At 31.6% G+C, this 13,970-nt stretch overlaps 2 protein-coding genes across 2 annotated transcripts in view; one reads left to right on the top strand and one right to left on the bottom strand.

Annotated features, from left to right (window-relative positions):
• Positions 1-236: 236 nt before the first annotated feature.
• Positions 237-1,467, bottom strand: LOC130623718 (vimentin-type intermediate filament-associated coiled-coil protein-like). Its single transcript, XM_057439230.1, has 2 exons — positions 1,037-1,467; positions 237-839 (listed from the first exon to the last, which is right to left on the bottom strand). Exon 2 carries the CDS (start codon positions 822-824, stop codon positions 348-350), a length of 477 nt encoding a protein of 158 aa, XP_057295213.1. The 5' UTR covers positions 825-839; positions 1,037-1,467; the 3' UTR covers positions 237-347.
• Positions 1,468-7,756: 6,289 nt separating this feature from the next.
• The window catches only part of LOC130623713 (eIF-2-alpha kinase activator GCN1-like), a 33,022-nt gene continuing 26,808 nt past the window's right edge, over positions 7,757-13,970 (top strand). Inside the window, exons 1-8 of the mRNA XM_057439224.1 lie at positions 7,757-7,856; positions 8,006-8,132; positions 9,225-9,288; positions 9,774-9,832; positions 9,911-9,983; positions 10,338-10,560; positions 10,656-10,712; positions 11,230-11,313. Of these exons, the coding sequence (XP_057295207.1) occupies positions 7,812-7,856; positions 8,006-8,132; positions 9,225-9,288; positions 9,774-9,832; positions 9,911-9,983; positions 10,338-10,560; positions 10,656-10,712; positions 11,230-11,313 (732 nt within the window). The 5' untranslated portion in view covers positions 7,757-7,811. The remainder of the gene's footprint in view (positions 7,857-8,005; positions 8,133-9,224; positions 9,289-9,773; positions 9,833-9,910; positions 9,984-10,337; positions 10,561-10,655; positions 10,713-11,229; positions 11,314-13,970) is intronic.

Genomic DNA, 13,970 nt, shown 5'->3' with positions numbered 1-13,970 from the left:
TTTAATTTTGTGTAAATCTTGCTAAAAGATAAAAAAATGTAATCCTAAAAAAAATTACCCACTTTTTTAAAAGTTGTTATTTTTTAGATCTGTGAAAAATGACACACTGGTTTAATCTAAAAAAGTATTATCTATAGTGTCGAAAAAAAAGCTTTAAATTTCTGAAGAATTTAATCAATATATAACTTGTCTTGATGCCGTAGATCTCAGCAGAACTTTAAAGGATGGCTAATATGTTCTAATTATAAATTCAATTTACCCATTCAGCTATATACAGTGTTTTAAATAAAAAGCTAACAAAAATGAATAAAAAAATCTCTCACAAACAAAAAAAATGGTGCATCTTGTTATAATGTTGTCTCATGATCGGTGTTAGCTAAATTTTTAACATCTAATTCACCATTGTCTTTATTATTATTTCCATCGCCATTACCAATATTCATTAAATTATCAATATCAACAATAAAATCTTCCTCGACTTGCTCTAAACATACAGTTATACTCTCTAGTGCTGATTTATATTTCAAAATCTCATTCAATAATTTAATTTTTCTCGTGAGCTGTGTAATCAAAAGATCTTTCTTTGAAGTTTCTTTAGATTGACATATCAATTTTTTTATTTCGGTCTCAAGATAACTTATTTTTTCATCTTTTTCTTTTAGTATTTGCTGTTGCCCAAGTAGTCTCTCTTCTTGTTCTTGCTTTAAAGCTAACATAGAACGCAACTGTATGACTTCTTTCTCCAACTCAACATTTCGTTCATGTAGTGCTTGGAGATGTGTATTTGCTTCCCTTATAGCAACTAACGGTGGTGTGTCTGCCATTTTACTTTATAAATTCTGCAAAAGAAATAAAGGATTGTATAATACAAAGTATATATAGCTACAGTGATTAAAATAAACTCTTGAATTTGAATCGATCAATGAGCACAAAGCCCAAATGACCATATCTCACTCTCATAAATGGTGCAGGAAACCAAGATGAGCATTCGTTAAAATTATAGCTATATTTTTAAATAATATCTATGTTAAAATACCGTATACGTCTGTCTGTCATGCAAAATGGTACCCCAGGTAGCGAGACGTGCTGGAAAGCGGTATGAAGACTGTGTGGAACCCATGGATTTTCCACGGGCCACTGACTAGTTTTTGTAGTTAGTGATCAAGTTGATAGTACACACACTTTATAGGGAGAGGAAAAACCAGTGGGAAGAGGGGGTAATTGGGGAGGTTTAAAGAAAGCATGACGTGCATGCACAAGGTTATAATCAAGAAAATGGTGGATTGGACATCTTTTTTTATAACTGCTAGGCTTGGGAAAATAACAGACCAATAGTTGTAGATTTAACAATGTAAGTTAAATCAACAGTGTTTTAATCTATTAGTGCATTGAAAGCAGAAAATAGGAGATTAAACAATAAGAACAAAAATAAAAGCGAGTTGTTTTGTTTACGTTTCGTCTCGATTTGATGCCTGTTCTGTATAGTCATTCCGAAAAGGTGTTATCCTAGCCTCGATTTGATAAAATTAAGCAAGCGCACACGTTCCTATAATGGCAGATTAACTGCGAGGATCACGCAGACATGTTCGAATGAGGAAGAAATCGAAAGCGTTTTTTGATTTTGGATAATTACTAGCCAAGGCCCTCGTTTCTTTGATTGTTGGTATGATTTAAGAACTTTATATAAACGAACGGCAATCTACTACCTCACTATCTACATATTCCTCATTCTATAGATGACTTGCCAGTCTTTAGTTTACAAAAATTGCAGGGTCAAGATCTTAACCCGGCAATTTTTCTTAAGAATGACTATTGATTTTTGCATTTTTTATTGGCATTTGGCTTATAGCGATACTTGACCCTCCTCCTTCGGCCTGAAAAGGGTTAAGAAAATATTTTCAAATGGATTTATTTGACTTGTGGAGTCTGTTTTATTTTACAGCACCTCCATGTTCTTTTTTGTTTTAGTGCAAAATCAAAGGATTGGTATTATAGCTAGCTAGCTACCATGCACAAACTTGTCTATAGCTAGCTGTTTTTTCACAAGTTTTGTTACAAAAAGCATTAGGGGAACCATCCTGATTTAGGTGACCATCTCCTAATCCACAGTCACACACAGGATATACACAGGATATATTCGGTAATTCGGTTGCCGTAGTAGTGATGATCGACATTTTGTTTAATTGAGGAATCGCGTTTGTGCTACATCCGCCATTTTTAAAATTTCGCCGGGTTAAAAGAAACCCAGTTCGTAGGGGGAAGAATGCTAAAAAATGTAGAAATGGAAGAATAATTAGCTAGCTAACGAAAGGTAACCACAATAAAAATCTGTCTAGAAATGATGCTTAACTATCTAGATTATGCTCCAAAAAATTATCTTTGCTCAAACTTCCTAACATTGTTCTTAAAACTCCAAAATGTTTTTAGCTCTGCACTATCTTCGCCTAAAATATGGAAACTTTTCACCTCCAAAAAATTGTTATGAAAATTGTTATAAACCGAATACTGTAAATCAGTCAGGGAAATCCTCTTTATTAAGCTGTACAGCTTAATTTGGTTGTCAGCTTAATAAGGATGTATGATACAGTCTAATTAGGCGTTTTACAGCTTAGTTAAATGTACAAAACTTTGATTGTCGAAAACAGAATTATAGCATCTATCTAACTGAATAAAACCAATAATAATAATAATAATAATATAATGAATATTTTTAGTGGCATGCCCGGAAAAATCGCTTTGCTTTTAGACAACAATTACAATTCTTTCCACTTTCCACTATCATATATATATTGTGGGGGTAATAATTTTTAAACAGATAGGTTAAAAATAGTTTATTATTTATTAACAATAAAATATTAAAACAATATTACCTTAGCTTGAAATATTTACTAGAAGCCTCCTTGAATTGTGACAAACTCTGCAAAGTTCTTAACTCAGAAGGAAGACTGTTCCAGAGCCTAGGTGATCGGAATTTAAAAGATCTCCTAAAAAATCTGGACCCATTTCGATGCATCGTTAACATGTAGTCTGAAGCAGCTTGAGTGTTGTGACTGTGACTAGATTTTACAAGTGCAAATTTTTCATTTAAATAACCTGGGGCTGTTTTATGGATGGATATAAAAATAGTAATGCTATGATTAAAATTTAGTAAATTCTCCAATTCAATATGTGGTTTATTTATAAATGTGCTTATATTCCTGTACAACTTATCTGCCTTATTCAATACAGACTTGTTCGCATTGCACCATGCAGAAGAACAGTAGTACAAATAAGGCATAACAAGAGCATTAACTAATAAATTTTTGGTGTCAGATGTCAAGTTGGAACTGATGTATCTTATTTTACTAAGTTGTGATAAGATTTACTGACAAGACTTTTTATCTGATTTTTCCAGCTCAAATTTTTATCAAAAATCACACCAAGATACTTCACTTTGCTTTTAGATACCAAAGGAATGCCATCATAACAAATAGCTACATCATTGCAAAACTTAAATCTGGAGTTATTACCAAAAATATAACTTCTGCCTTACTAGTACTTATAGTGAGTTTATTTAACTTCAGTTAGTTACTTATATCTTTTAAATCCTGCTCTAATGACATTTTCAGTTCTTGGGTAGAGTCATAACTGCAAATGATTATTGTGTCATCGGCATAAAGATGGAAAAAAAGAAAGTTGTATGGCCGATTTCATGTCATTATTGTACACAAGAAAAAGTAAAGGGCCAAGGACAGATTCTTGCGGGACACCATATGATCCCTCAGCAATGACGTCTGATGTGCAGTTGTTTACTAACGTAACCTGTCTTCTATCCGAAATATAGGATTCTAGCCAGGAGAATGCAGCATTCCGGAAACCATAGCAAAATAATTTCTTAAGTAGGATCTTATGATCTACAATATCATACGCTTTTTTTAAATCTATTAGTACCGCACCAACATATTTATTTTTCCTCTAAGATAAAATCTTTCCAAAGTAGAAATCATGTTTATTTACATCATTTTTGTCTCTGTAAAAAGTTTTGAGCTAATGTAGCCCCAATAGTTGCAAAAAAAATTCTTAAAGTTATTTGCAATCAACTTAGGATCAGAAATGTTCACCCCAGCATTTGATATTATTTTTAGAGATTTTTTATTTTGCTTGCCTGGTACTAGCTCTTTTAGTGTTTTCCACAACTTTTTAGGATCTGAGTGGAATTCGTTTAGTTTACTAATGCAGTGATTTTTTTGTTTAAACATTTCCCAGTTTGCAATAGATTTGGTGCATGATGCTGTTTTTTTTTTATAAAATCACGGTCATTGATGTTTTTGATAAGCTTGTCATTTACCCACTAAGGGGATGTACCCTTGATGCGGCAAACAGACATAGGAGCATGACTATTTAACAATTTATTGACAACAGAATTGAATCTGTCGCATGCAGCATCCAAATTATCATCATTGATAATACTATTCCAATCAACCTTTCTTAAATCTGCCAGAAATTTTTGTTCATCAAAGTTTTTGAAAGATCTGTTTTTGATAATCTTTGCAGGAAGCTTGGTCCTTTTCCATTTACGAATAATACATAGTAGTGAATGATCACTTAATCCAATGTCAACAAAAAGTATGACAGATATGCTCGCTGTTTGACAGAAATAGTACAACGAGTATCAGAGGTTATGAGTTGTTCTAATTAACACGATACTAAACATTCCTTCATCATTGATCTCAGAGTGTTAGGTTTGTTAAAATTGACATTTAAGTCACTAAGAATTAAAACCTCAGCATTTTGCGGAAGTTTTTTTATGCTCTCTTTTAAGTGAGTACAGAGCTTACAGACAATTTCATTATCTTTTCCTTTAGCTGGAGGGCGATAGACAGGATATACATAAAAAGGAGCCACATTTTTGGTTTAATTTCCAACCAAAGACTCTCAAAAAGAGTCTGACTTAGATATCTCAACTTTTTAGCTTGTACACTCTCACTGACATATACGGCCAAACCTCCACCAAAACTATTTCTGTCAAATCTAAACAAAGTGTACCCTGAGATTTCAATCTCACTGTTCGTTGTGTTAGCATCCATTTTTGTCTCATTAAGAGTTAGAATATCCACATGATTATCATTTAGACAAATTCAAAGTAAGTCTAGCTTAGATCTAAGGCTATTTATATTTAAATAGGTCATTTTGAAGCCTTTGACATTTGGAATTTTGACTTTCTCAAAAAAGGAGGCATCAGCTATTTCATGCTCATCTGGGTTACTTAAGACATTAAAAAAGCCATCTTGAAAAGGTAGTTCATCACAAAGGCAGATGGTTCATACATAATGTAATGAATCATTATATGATGCAGATATCATTAAATAGTATGCCTTAGGGGAAATTCCATCACATTTTATGTGTAACCATTTTTCACATTTATCGCAATTTAGGGCTCTGTGATTCCTGGCCACAGTTCTTAAACAACCAGGACATGTATTAGTGTAGCTAGATGGTGATCCTGGATTTGGTTGTATATCTTCACAAAGCATCAGCATTAGATGTTATTTTTCCCTATCCGTTTCACCTTGTAAATAGCATAAAGCTTATAGTATGTGGAAATATGTTCATGAAGGGGATCATTAAGGTACGCTGAATCATTCCTTACAAAAAGTGAAAGATGGACATTGCTACTAAAATTGTCATTAAATTGGTGGTGAGAGACATACAAAGTCAGACAAATGAATAAATAAATTAAGCGTACTTTGCAAGATGTACTTTTAGTATATCTATGTCTGGGTTTTTTAAGTTTGGAAGATATGAATGAATGAGATGTGTAACTTTTAGTTATATATGCCTTTTTGAAAGATATGTTGCAGTGAATGGATGAAAATTGTTAAAAATATTATGAAATGCATTATTTTATTATTTATTTACAATATTTATTTACAAGATAATTGAGAATATATATAAGTAAAAAAGTTAAAAAGTGAAGTGAAGGACCGCTACTCAAAAATTTCCTTAGGGCAATTAAACCGCCACAAACCACAGAACACAGCCCATAAACATTAAAACAAAACGCTTTGCTCAGATAATTTGGCCAATAAAAAAGGGGATTTGTTCTGAGAAAGAGAAAAATGTGGTTTCTACACACAAGATGTGTAAAAATTGTTCAAGCTGAGAATGTGCTAATCCCAACACACTTCTCCTATCCCAAAAAAGGTGGCATTGCTTGTCCAGATAACAGAACCACAGTAAATTCCTGCAAAAACAGCAACCAGAACCGTTCCAACAGATCTGTTCTCAGCTAGCACGCCCTTTTTAATATATTTTATGCTTATGGTTGCATACGGCAGCAAGCCAAGATGGCGACGAAAGGTGTGGTAAACTACACTGAAATTTTGATGTTTGTCCTTTGTTGTGTTGGATGTCTGTGACAGCTGATATATGTGGTATTTCTTCACTGAGAGCTTTTGCAGTATTCAGATTGAGTTACTGTATGATATCTAATGTAAACTGGGTGACCAGTGGCAAACCAAAGGTACTACACCTCAGCTTTAGCTTTTTAGCTAGCTCTCAAAAATTCATGTCTGTACCCGACGAAGATCAGAGCGCGAAAAGCCAAATATTTACGTGCATATAAACATCTCCAATACATAGTTTTTTCGTAGCACCCTGGAGATCTGCTAGTTTGAAGTTTAATAAATGGCCACTTAAACAGGCTGTATCATGTGATGTGACATCCTAATTAGGATGCAGTACAGCTTAAATACATTATTGCTACAAGGAACCATTGTTTCTACTCCATATGGACACGATTGTATTTTTACGAAATGTCATTTGTCTAGAAAAGTTAAATTTGACTGCAGCGATAGAAATGTTTTTTAAGATCGCTTTTTAAAAGTTTATAAACGAAAAGCGGCGATAGAAATGTTTTTTTAGATCGCATTTTAAAAGTTTAAAAACGAAAAGCGGCGATAGAAATGTTTTTTAAGATCGCATTTAAAAATTTATAAACGAAAAGCTGTGATAGAAATTTTTTATACATTGGGTTTTGATTCACGAACGATTAAAATCTATTATTTAGCTATCTTTATACCAATGAATTAAAACAGCAAGTGTTAATTTATTTTTGTGCCATCGGTTTTTGATTTAATTGATGAACTAATACGGTCTTTGTTGTTTTACAATAGAAGTTATCTATCGTGGACGCCACGGTGCAATGTTTGATTTTTGTTCGTGTAGTCTACAAAACATGATCATGAGGTCCATGATTGTTAAAAAATACGCATCGTGGGCTATCGTGGTTCGTGCGTAACAGGAAATAAACACGAACCATGATGTTAACAAACCTTTCCAAAGTACTGTATATATTTACCTTCTGGGTGAGTCATCATCCAGTATCAAAAAAGTTCTCAGGATATTCATTTCAATGTAAAATTTCTCTAAGTTTCAACATTTCAGTGTGAAGTGTATTCAAGTTGGAATCTGATTTAATAGCGTAAAAACAAAGCCACATACTCAACAACAGAATAACTTTTTTCCATATGCTAGGTTCTGTGCCATTGGTCCTTCCCTGAATTTTTGGGGTTGTAAAATTATCACCTCCCCCTAAAACGAGACTCAATATCCTAAAGTAGAGTTAATGGTCACTAAGAGAAGAAGTCAAAAGGGCCACCTTGGCTGTATTTCATTGATTTTTTAAAAAAACTTAGGGATATTTGGGCTTCTTCATACCATAATGATCAGATTTCTAATATTTTAAAACATTAAAGAGAATTTTAAAGTCATGATGAGTACAATTTGTATTTTATATATTTTGTAGTTAAACAGTAGTAATACAAAGCATCATGTCAAAAAAGAAGAAAGAAGTCAAGAAAAACCTAAATTTGATGGTATTTTTTGTTATCTTGTATTCTTCTGTCTTCGTATATATTCAAATAAAAGTTTTCTTATCACAAGCTAATTTAATTGTATCTTAGCCTTTTAAGTATTTTCCCAAAAGGCATATTGTCAAAACACATTTTGTCATTTCAATTTGCAGGAGGTAAAAACCCTGGAAGGTTTGACAAAGAAACTACGATCCTGTCTACTAGGTGTGACAACTTCATCTGTCATCAAAAGAAAAGAATTATTTGAGAACGAATTAATGCAATGCTTGCATAGTCCAGGTAAAATGATAATAAATTTAATAGCTGAAAAATCCTTAAAAAAACCCACTTAAGCTGACAAAAATGATTTTAAATTTTTTTACAATGTTATCAGCGGCTTTTTTTTAGAATGCAAACAATATTTAATTGGAAATTTGTTTTGTTGTTGCATTTTCAATGGTTATTAATATTATGGTTAGGATTGTATGTATACAGTTGAAGATTGGACATTTTAGTTTCCCCATTTCATGATAACTATTTTTAATTTTCTTTATTTAAAATTAAAGCAATTTATGTTACTTTTATAGCTAGTTCAAAAATGAATGAACTAAAATAAATCTAATACACTAAGTTTTAAATTTAAAATCTTGGATTAAGCACCTACAAAACCAGTATATATAATGCAAAATATTGTAATACACGTAAAGAACAACTTCGTTCTTTACAAAATGATGCAGTTGCAGTCAAACTTCCCCTAATAAGATAGCCACCTGTCTTAGACGACCACATTTGTGACCTCAATGTGTTTTATGTTTATTTGCTATTATTTCAGACAACCACCTGCCCAATGCAAATTGCGACTGCTGTTTTTTTTATCTCCCAGAAAAAATAAAAATAATATATACCTGTGTGAAAGATCACCATATTTTTTCTTTTCAAAACTGAGAACAAATGTGTCCAACTTTTCTACTGAAAAAAGAATGCGTAGGAAAGCATGTACACTTAAGTTGGAGGTCACAGTGCTTGTATAATTTCAAATATTTTTTTGGTTTCAACAATGAAGCCCAGAAAGAAAAAAACTTTTGAGGTGCCTACACATGTATACACATTTGATTTTATGCTATACAGTCTGTATCAATGATCAAGATAATGTGTAGGATCACACATTACCAAGTAGTAAAGGAGATAATTGAGTTTCAAGGTTTTTAAAAGCCTTTGGAATTTGAATTATTTTAACTGTTGTAAGGTGGCCTGTAGCTACCCAGGCAGGAGTTGATTTCAGTTTTTTCTGCCAACGTATAATTACAATGGAATGTAATTGTTTATGGTCATGTTTTGATTTTAAATTAGTAATGTAAGTTTGGAATTCAATTTTTTTTACTTCTTTTACAGAGTTACAAGATGGCCATTTAAAAGGAATAGCAAAAATTGTTTTATTAACTCTCACGCGATACAGGTATTAAATTTGCTTGTTTGTTTGTTTATTTTGTTTGTTTTTCATGATATAAGTTGTTACTATAATAATTTTACTGAAACCTTTAAAAAATCAACTGGTTCTTTACATGCATTTTACAGAAGTGAGCTTTCAGTTAATGCTTACTTTCTGCAAACCCAAGCCTAATCATCTCAGAGACTATAAAAGTGTAAATTTATTCTTTCTACTTGCCTTTTAGCACATTAATAGGGTTGATATCTTAGGCAGCTGTATTGTTGAGCAATTGGTGTTCTCAAATGGGAATTTTAAATGCACTTGGACCCCTTTGTTAACAGCAGAACAAATAATAATTGAAGGGGCTACCCTTAATAGATAATTTGAAATAACAAACAAAAAAACTAATTTGTTTCATAAAGAAAGCTTGAAAAGTTGTCTATGAAATCAACATGTTTTTTCACGAAAGGTAAACTTGAGTAAAATTTATATAGTTTATATTTTTTCTTAAGGGATGCATTATCTAGAAGAGTTGTTTCTGAATTTATTGATGAACTCTTGAAAAGTCAAGGTATTCTTGGGATATTTTGAATATCACTGTTTTTTTTTTTTGCTTGCATTTACTAATGTTTCTTTCTCATTTTACTAGGTTTATCAGCAGCAAAGTATTTACTTGGAGAAATTCATGTTACTGCCATGGAGCTAGCTAAATACCAGCCAAGGTCAGTAGTATTCTTGATCTGGATGTTGACTAATTGCATAATGTAAATGTGTTAATAACTTTATGTTTAACAATGTATGTAAACGCCCCTTCTATAATTCAATCTGCTAATTGCTGAGTATGAAGTATGCCACAAACATATAATTATTAGTTTTCAAGTACATCTAACAGTGGTTTATTAATACAACGTATATGAAGCCAGTTTTTAAAACTAGTAATTTTCTGATGACATCAAAAACACTTTAAAAAATGATATCTTTTCTGCATGTTACTAAAGGTTTGAGAGTAACATTCGTATAAAAGTTTATTACACACAAAAAGCCCTATTGATTTAAAGGTGTATTTTACGTTCTAGCATGTGTTACGTTTTGACCTCACTGGGATTGTTACGATGGTGTGACAAATTAATTACATTGTATGTTGAAAAAGACTTGCAAGAAGATTTGCTGTTTCAGAAAATCGTAGAAGTAGAGGTGTTGTGTTATAGTGTTGCATGCAGTGTAAAGTCTGTGCGTGCTGTTCGAGTACAACGGATGATTTGCACCCTCCTATCTCGATTAGGGCTTTACAAACACAAGGTAAAGAATTCTCGTAAATTTTTTATGTACAAAATGCAATTCAACCCTACTATACTAAAAATTATATATAATCATGTCTTCTCTGTTCTCTTTAGACAGCTGAACTTTACATAAAGTTTTTAGATGTTATTCTAAACAATGATAACCAACAGGTACATGTGTTATAGTGAAAGATAACCCTTGTAATGTACCTCAACTATCAGGATTCAGAATATTGATTATGGTTTTTCTAAAATCTAATCCACATTGTAGGGTTCCAATTACCACATTACAGGGTTTCAATTGAACATCATAAATTGATTCACAAAATCAAAAAAACGGGAGATTTTGTGGGAATGCTGTGGGTATTTAAGACCTGAAAAGAAAAAAAAGATAGTACAAAGCTAAAGCTTAAATAAAACATCACTTTGTTTGCATGATTTATTATTTTCAGTACACGCCCAAAATTTCTGTTATGGTTTCCAAATGTGCGATTTTTACTTTTTTAGTCTTTCCAAGTAATAAACTTTTGCACGTGTGATTATGGTTTTTCGCGTGCAATTAAAAAATTTTGTTTAAGGCACGTGTAGAGCCGTGTAAGTTTGATCACACATGCTAGAATGACAAGACTGATTTTAAGTATGCAAAATTCAGTATCAGTCAAACTTTGAAACTAACATTTTGTTATAGATTGAATCTCTTGGTACAATTGGATTCATTTTTCAGCAATTAACAATTTTAAAGTCAACCTCGATAGTTGATGCACCTACAAAGGTAGTCATTTTTTCCCTGGTGTTGATAGAACAAAGCTTTTCTATTTAGTGATAAATTTTTTATGCCAACTTGTTTTTAAATCTATGTAAATTAGGACAAGTGCTACACTTTTTTCTTTCTACCTTTAATAACTATTGAACACCTGAATAATTTTTTAACTTCTAGTTGTATGCTTATTTGATTGTTATGATGCATTATTAATGCATCATCATGGTCATCACTAGCATTTCGCACATGTTAATCATTTCTCTTAGTTTTTGGAATTACTTTATCTTATTCCACAACTTGATCTTAAACCAACAAAAAAGTAACCACTTCTGAGAGGAATACAAGACATATGTGTCAGTTGTTTTGGAACACAAGATTTACACATGGCATAATGCAACACATATTAAGGCACATGATTAAAACTTGAAGTTTTTTGCCATAATTAACAGTCCTCAATATGCCATTACAATTTTTTTATATGGCTTATAAAAAATTCATACAGCATACCAAAAAAAATTTCAATAGGCTTTCTTTTTAAAGGGGCACTCCAGTGAAAAAAAAAATATTTGAAAAAAATGTTATTTTAATAAGACAATGCATAAATATGTCAGAATAAACCTTTTACAATCGTTAAAAATCTTTATTTATACCTTTATCGGGTCTGTGATCATCTTCAATTTTGAATAAATTTGCAAGGCCAAGAGGATTTTGTCCAAATAAATAAGCATATGTCACGTCGTGCAGAAAGTCCGTAAGCTAAGTAGCACACCTTCTAAAAGTTTGTTTACTTGCTGTTTACATTGTTCGTTGATAAGACGTCTTGTAATAATGACGAAGATTATTACTTAGAAAACATAGATTCGGATAATTCTCTTCGTGAAAAAGACTTTACAAAGCTACAGCCACAGGACTTCGAACCTCTTGTGTCTCACAAGGGAGAAATTAATAATGATGCAAAGGGATGAGGTGTCTTTTAGTGACTCAAAGTAATGCTCTTAGCGAAATATTTTCTTTTTAAAGAAATATATAAAAAAAATATATTTAATCGCTTTTTTTAACATTCTTTTCGTCAAAAAACTTTATCATTTGCTTCAGTAAAAAAACTTTCTTACTTTACAAGCCAATTTATTTTTATTTCACAATTCAGCAATATTTTTCCTCTGCACGCGCTTTTTTGCGCACAAATGCAAACAAATTTTATGTAACGTTGAAATTTTCACAGTGATGGAGGACCATTCAAATGCGTGATCGAAAGATCGAATAATGTTCGGGTCGTGATAAAACAGGGGTATTAATATTGTATAAATAAAAATCATTCTTATGATTATGGTAGGTCATAAATGCATTGCAGATGCTACTGACTTATAAGTAGTTGTTTTGACAAAGATGTTTTAGAAACTGCATTATCAGCATTACATGCAGCCTTAAACAGTTACAAAGATTGAAGAAAATTGGACCCCCTGAAAATATTCGGCATGTCCTTCCATCAAAAAAGCTTCTTTTTTGAAAAACAAAGAATAGAAACTTGAGCGCTACGAAAGATACATGTGTAACTATAAAACTTTTTTGTCTGTGTTGTTATTGGAAATTGGTATAATGTTCTTTTATTTAATATAAAAGTGTACAAAATGTTATTTGGTTGTGTTCTGTGGATATTAGTACAAATAATGAAATAAGAAGAAATGAGAAACTTTGATCGCGTTTACTAGCTGAAATGGCATTGTTAAAAAGTGGCAATATTTTAATATGGAAGTTTATTTCCTAGAGATCTCTTTTAAAAGAACTATCTGTGAAGTGCGCTAACCAAATATAAAAACTTTGATCGCTTGGTCACACCTGCACTACGTATTTTGTTTAGCCATTTTTGAGTTCTTTGTTTTTCACAGATGGGATTCTGTGAAAACTTACTTCTTTACACTTCTCTACTTGATTGGTACATCGAAACGCAGAGCAACTAACCATTTTTTAAAGATTTAAATGTAAATTACATACAAAAAGCGATTTAATGTAAGCTATAGGTCTTAACATGAACGTTCTCTGCGCTCGCCTAAACTTTCTGCACGATGTGATGTCATTATTTATAATTGGGTTCAGTCCTAAATGAAATCGCACCTGTCTGTTTTTTTATGAGAAAAAAATTGAATATGCAAAGGCTTATACAACAATTTTAAATAAGAAAAAAAAGAAAAGTAAGTTTTTTTTTGATTTCTTATGCTTTTCTGAGTACGTATATAACAAAAAAGAAAAAGTGATTTTTACTGGAGTTCCCCTTTAAATCTTAAACATCTCTATGTTTTTTTCAGAAGCAATTGAAACACTCTCTTACAAAGTTTTCATTATATCAGCATTATTTTAAATTAAATTCAAAAACTTTCTGATGAAGTTTTTATGTTCTCTATGTTTTATTAAAAAAACGATAAAAAGTCTTTCTCATGTGCTAAATTTTTTACGCCACTGCATTTTACAATTAAGTTACAATCAAAAACTTTTTTATATCTTAAAAATTACTCTATTTTACAAAAAAGCAATAAAAAGCTTTCTTACGAAGCTGAAACAGCATCGTATTTTGTTACAAAACCATCATAAATAACTTATTTTCTAACTTATTTTATTAAATATTTTCTATACTGCTGGAAAAATATTGACAGCGTAGGAATTAAAGACTATGG

Source organism: Hydractinia symbiolongicarpus, chromosome 13 (assembly GCF_029227915.1).
Source record: "Hydractinia symbiolongicarpus strain clone_291-10 chromosome 13, HSymV2.1, whole genome shotgun sequence".
NCBI classification, from domain to species: Eukaryota; Metazoa; Cnidaria; class Hydrozoa; order Anthoathecata; family Hydractiniidae; genus Hydractinia; species Hydractinia symbiolongicarpus.
The sequence above is the reverse complement of the archived record's forward strand: the minus strand, read 5'-3'. Positions and strand labels throughout refer to the sequence as shown.